A 5,000-nucleotide genomic window follows, 5' to 3' on the forward strand; every position below is an offset into this window, starting at 1 on the left:
TCCTCTCCTGTCCTGTCCTCTCCTCTCCTCTCCTCTCCTCTCCTCTCCTCTCCTCTCTCTCCTCTCCTCTCCTCTCTCTCTCCTCTTCTCCTCTCCTCTCCTCTCCTCTCCTCTCCTCCTCTCCTCTCCTCTCCTCTCTCTTCTCCTCTCCTGTCCTCTCCTCTCTCCTCTCCTCTCCTTTCCTCCTCTCCTCTCCTCTCCTCTCTCTCCTCCTCTCCTCTCCTCTCCTCTCCTCTCCTCTCTCTCTCCTCCTCTCCTCTCCTCTCCTCTCCTCCTCTCTCCTCCTCCCCTCCTCCTCTCCAGCTCGTAAGGAGCGTAAGTTCTGGGACGGGGAGAAGGCGGTGTTCGTGGTCCTGTTGGGTTCCTCGGTGGTTCTGCCGTGTGTGAACCGGCGGAGTGTGTGGACGGAAGGGGGGGGCGAGGAGCAGCAGCAGGTGTGTGTTTTCTACCCAGTTTAGAGAGGAGCTTTTTTGTAGCAAGATAAGTTTACTTGGTAAATGATGACACAATACAACCATCAATGCAGTCAAGAATGATCCATCAACTTTGATAGCTGGGGAGGGCCTTCTGTTCAAAACATTTAAGCTCAGTTATGTGATGTCACTTTGAATGAGATGGTTACATAGCGTCGGGTCAACTCTAGAAGCACAAGATGTTTTTCACGACTTTCCCCCTTCTGTATATTTGATCTGATGATCTGCACCTTGCATATTGTCAAGTGTTCTCTCCAGTCTGTCTATGAACGCCACCTTCCCCACTCTGACATGTGTGTGTGTGTGTGTGTGTGTGAGTGTGTGTGTGTGTGTGTGTGTGTGTGTGTGTGTGTGTGTGTGTGTGAGTGTGTGTGTGTGTGTGTGTGTGTGTGTGTGTGTGTGTGTGAGTGTGTGTGTGTGTGTGTGTGTGTGTGTGTGTGTGTGTGTGTGTGTGTGTGTGTGTGTGTGTGTGTGTGTCTTTCCCACTCTGACATTCAGACGGAGTTATGGCCTGTATTTCGGGTCTTACATTTTTCCCATGTGAACCTCACTCGCTGTTTTATTTTTATATCGATACATTTTGATTGGACCTTACAGGTGGTCCACTGGGACCGGCAGTCCCCCGGCGTACGGCACGACCACGCCGACCGGCTGGTGGACCTGTACGCGTCGGGCGAGCAGCGCCACTACGGGCCGCAGTTCACCCGCGGGCGCATGAACATCACGGCCGACGCCTTTAGCCGCGGAGACTTCTCCCTCACCGTGGCGCGCCTATCGCCCGCCGACCAGGGCCTCTACTCCTGCCACCTCCACCACCACTACTGCGGCCTCCACGAGAGGAGGGTCTTCAGCCTGACCGTCACGCCGGCACACACACACACTCACACACACACACACGCTTACACACACACGGAGAGGCCAGCAGCCAGCAGCCCGCCGCAAGCCCTGCCCAACGACGACCCCAGTAAGACCACACACACACACACACACTCACACACACACACACACACACACACACATACACATACACATACACACACACACACTCTCACACACACACACACACACACACACACACACACTCTAAGCCCAGCAGCTCAACACAAGCCCTGCCCAATGAGGACCCCAGCAAGATCACACACACACACACACACATATAAACACAAACTCACATTAACAGTCATTCACACTCATATAGACACTAATACAAACACACACACACACACACACACACACACACACACACACACACACATACACACACATACACAAAGGGCCCTATCTTGCACCCAGCGCAATTGACATTGTCACCGACGCATGTATCATTCCTATCTTGCACCCGGCGCACAGCACGATTTTCCCTCCAGAGGCGCGCTTCGAAATGAACTTGCGTCGACATGGGCGGGGGCGGAACAGAGAAGGCGTTTCTCTGGCGCAAGTGGTATTTTGCAGTTTCAAAACAACGCCGTGCGCCGTGCGCCATTGACCAAAAAAAAGCTGGTCTAATGTGAGGCGCAATGTCTAAAGTCTCTAACGCGTATTCAGAACGCTATTTTAAGGGCGCATGTGCTTGCCCGCACAGTATAGGACCTGTAGGCTACACTTTACTTCTGTCGTCTTCACGAGAGATTTACACCAATTGTTTGGCAAGCCATATATAATTACAAGGAAAATAAAGTATTTACCACATGAGGAAATCATTGTGATATCCGTATCCAAGACATTTCAAAACTAGGCATACATCTAGCGTACACAATTGACCCAAATGATTCAGGTTAATTGAAACTGTGTGACATTTGATTTATTGTATGGCTTTGTTGCATTTATTTAATGCCAGTATTATTATAAATCTTGTAAACTCATCTCTGTGTATGTGGACTTTATTTATGTACCTTGGGTTTGGTCAGCTGGTGCACTGGCTTGGGTGCCGATTTCCATGCCCCCAAATCCCTGCACGCTCTCAGGCGTGAGGGTAGACGTGGCGATGTCCTCTGCTGCCGTCAGATCCTGGGTCGAGGCAGATCCACCTCCCGTGAAGGCACGAGAACGTGTGTTACCTTCCAGCTTGGATGTCCCACGTCTCCGGACGTCATTGTAGCGTTTTCGGCAACGTTTTCGGGTGCCCCATTGCAGAAACAATCACGGCAATATCTTGACATGCTTGCTTGACTTTGCTTACTTTTGGAGGGTTTCTCGCATCCCCATATATATCTATCTCCCGGCTTTTTACAAAGCCATACAATAAATCAAATGTCACGCAGCTTCAATTAACCTGAATCATTTGGGTCAATGTGTAGGCTACATGTATGCTTATTTTTAAAAATATCTTGGATATGGATATCACAATGATTTCCTCAAGTGGTAAATACTTTATTTTCCTTGTAATTATATATGGCTTGCCAAAAAATTTGTGTAAATCTCACGTCGGTCTCCTCGGCTGTGAACTTCTCCGGTCTTCCACCAGGTAATTCCGCCATCAAAATAACAAGCCGCTATGGACTATGCGCTTCTCGCTCTTAAAGGGAATGTGAAATGACGCTCGGATTGGTTTATTGCATATTACGCCCAAACCACACCTATGGCTGAGTAACCTCCTTTGGACCAACCCTTTTGACACTTGCGCTGGACGCAAGTGTGTTTTTTCCGCCGTTAAAATAGCAACTGCGCCATAGAGCCGCCCACACAGCTACTTGCGCTTGGCGCCGTCCTACTTGCATTTCTGATCGGCAAGATAGGGCCCATAGACTCACATCTCATGGATACAGACACATAATTACACACACTCTCTCACACACACCATCACACACACACACACACACACACGCACATTTATCTTCTTTTTAAAATCTTTTTTCCATTTGCAGTCCGCACATACTAAACCAGGCCAGACTTCTCACACTACCCCCCCCCCCCCCCCCCCCGGCACACACTCTCTCTCACACACACACACATACCATACCCCTTCACATCAGCCCTCCACTCTCCCAGTGGATGTCAAAAACAAAGAAAAAGACAAAAAGGCAGTTAGAGAGAGAGAGAAAGTGTGTGTGTGTGTGTGTGTGTGTGTGTGTGTGTGTGTGTGTGTGTGTGTGTGTGTGTGTGTGTGTGTGTGTGTGTTTGTGTGTATGGGCCATTCTACCGAATTGGTGCAAAGTCAGGTCGGAAATATTTGGATTTTTTTTATGTTTTATTCCCAAAACTTTGTCCGTATGTATATTGTACCATATCTAAAGTACACTTATCTAGTAAAAGAACAGTCAATTTTTATATTGTATTTTCAGAATGTGTTGGAATGTTTTTCCTCTTCCAAAAATTGTCACTACCGAAACATCACATTTACTATAGTAAAAAAGTATTATTATTGACCTGTTCAGATTGTGTTTCCTTCCCTTCTCTGAAGAGTATTTTTACAAATATTTCTTGAAGGTTTTCACAATGAAATCCATAAAAATGAATTTTTTACCAAATTTTCAAGTTCAATTTATACAATTCATCAAAATCTAAGTGCAATATTTCTTTGTAAAATGCTAAATACTGATCATATTGATTCCAGAGTTGTTCATTGATGAAATTGAACATACATTAATCCAATCAGTATCATAACATTTTAGTTGATTACTCAATATACTTAATTTTTTACAAAACATCCTGTGTTTCGGTAGTGCTGCACTGTTTCGGTAGTGACATCCAGTGTTTCGGTAGTGACTGCACTGTTGGATGGATGTTCATTTCTCTCCCAAAATCTTCCAAAAGGTGCTCTGGGCCGCCCTTTAGTCCACACAACACATTTATTTAAAAATTATGGGATTGAACTACTTACCAATTCATTTTGTCACTACTGAAATCATCAGGTCACTACCATATGTTTCGGTAGTGACTGTTTCGGTAGTGACAATTCTAGCTAACTTTAAGCATAAATAAAGAATTCTAACAAGCACACGGCATGCAAACACATCTTTGAAGAGGTGAACACACATACAAACATAAGATTTTCCATGAAACCCCAAAAGGTTTACTTAATTGAAGAAAACATGCGTTTCGGTAGTGACAATTCTTAAGGTTACACGTCGATTTTCAGACTTTGGAACACATTTATATAAAAACTATGGGATTTAGCTACTTACCATTCAACCATGAGGGTCAGAGATGCAGTGTCACTGCATGGTCAAAAATGCAGAGTCGTGGCTAAAACACAGGCTCAGCCAATGGACTAAAACTCTTGTGTTTCGGTAGTGACATGAAAACTAGGGACATGATTTTTTGAGTATAGAAAATTGATTTAAAAATTAAACCCACAATAAATCTAAATATTCCAAGTTCTGTTTCAACCCAATCATAAAGATCTTTGAAATTAAATCATTGAAAAAAATCTAAAAAAATTGAAAAGTGTTATTTAAAGGCATTGAAATTTAGATGTCAGGGTTGGGGACAGCTACTTCCCAATAGAAAGTACCCTATAAATGATGATTTTGTATATATTTAGCTTATCACTATCTCATGTAATGCATTGGGTTTATATAGACCATA

The 5,000-nt window shown here is 44.9% G+C and overlaps 1 protein-coding gene across 1 annotated transcript in view; it reads left to right on the forward strand.

The window, feature by feature from the left end:
• The window catches only part of LOC308371107 (matrix remodeling-associated protein 8-like), a 34,287-nt gene that overhangs the window by 14,783 nt on the left and 14,504 nt on the right, over positions 1–5,000 (forward strand). Inside the window, exons 5-6 of the mRNA XM_080845895.1 lie at positions 304–434; positions 1,071–1,437. Coding sequence (XP_080702021.1) covers positions 304–434; positions 1,071–1,437 — 498 coding nt within the window. The remainder of the gene's footprint in view (positions 1–303; positions 435–1,070; positions 1,438–5,000) is intronic.

This window comes from Sprattus sprattus (assembly GCF_963457725.1).
Source record: "Sprattus sprattus genome assembly, chromosome: 10".
Classification (NCBI taxonomy): Eukaryota; Metazoa; Chordata; class Actinopteri; order Clupeiformes; family Clupeidae; genus Sprattus; species Sprattus sprattus.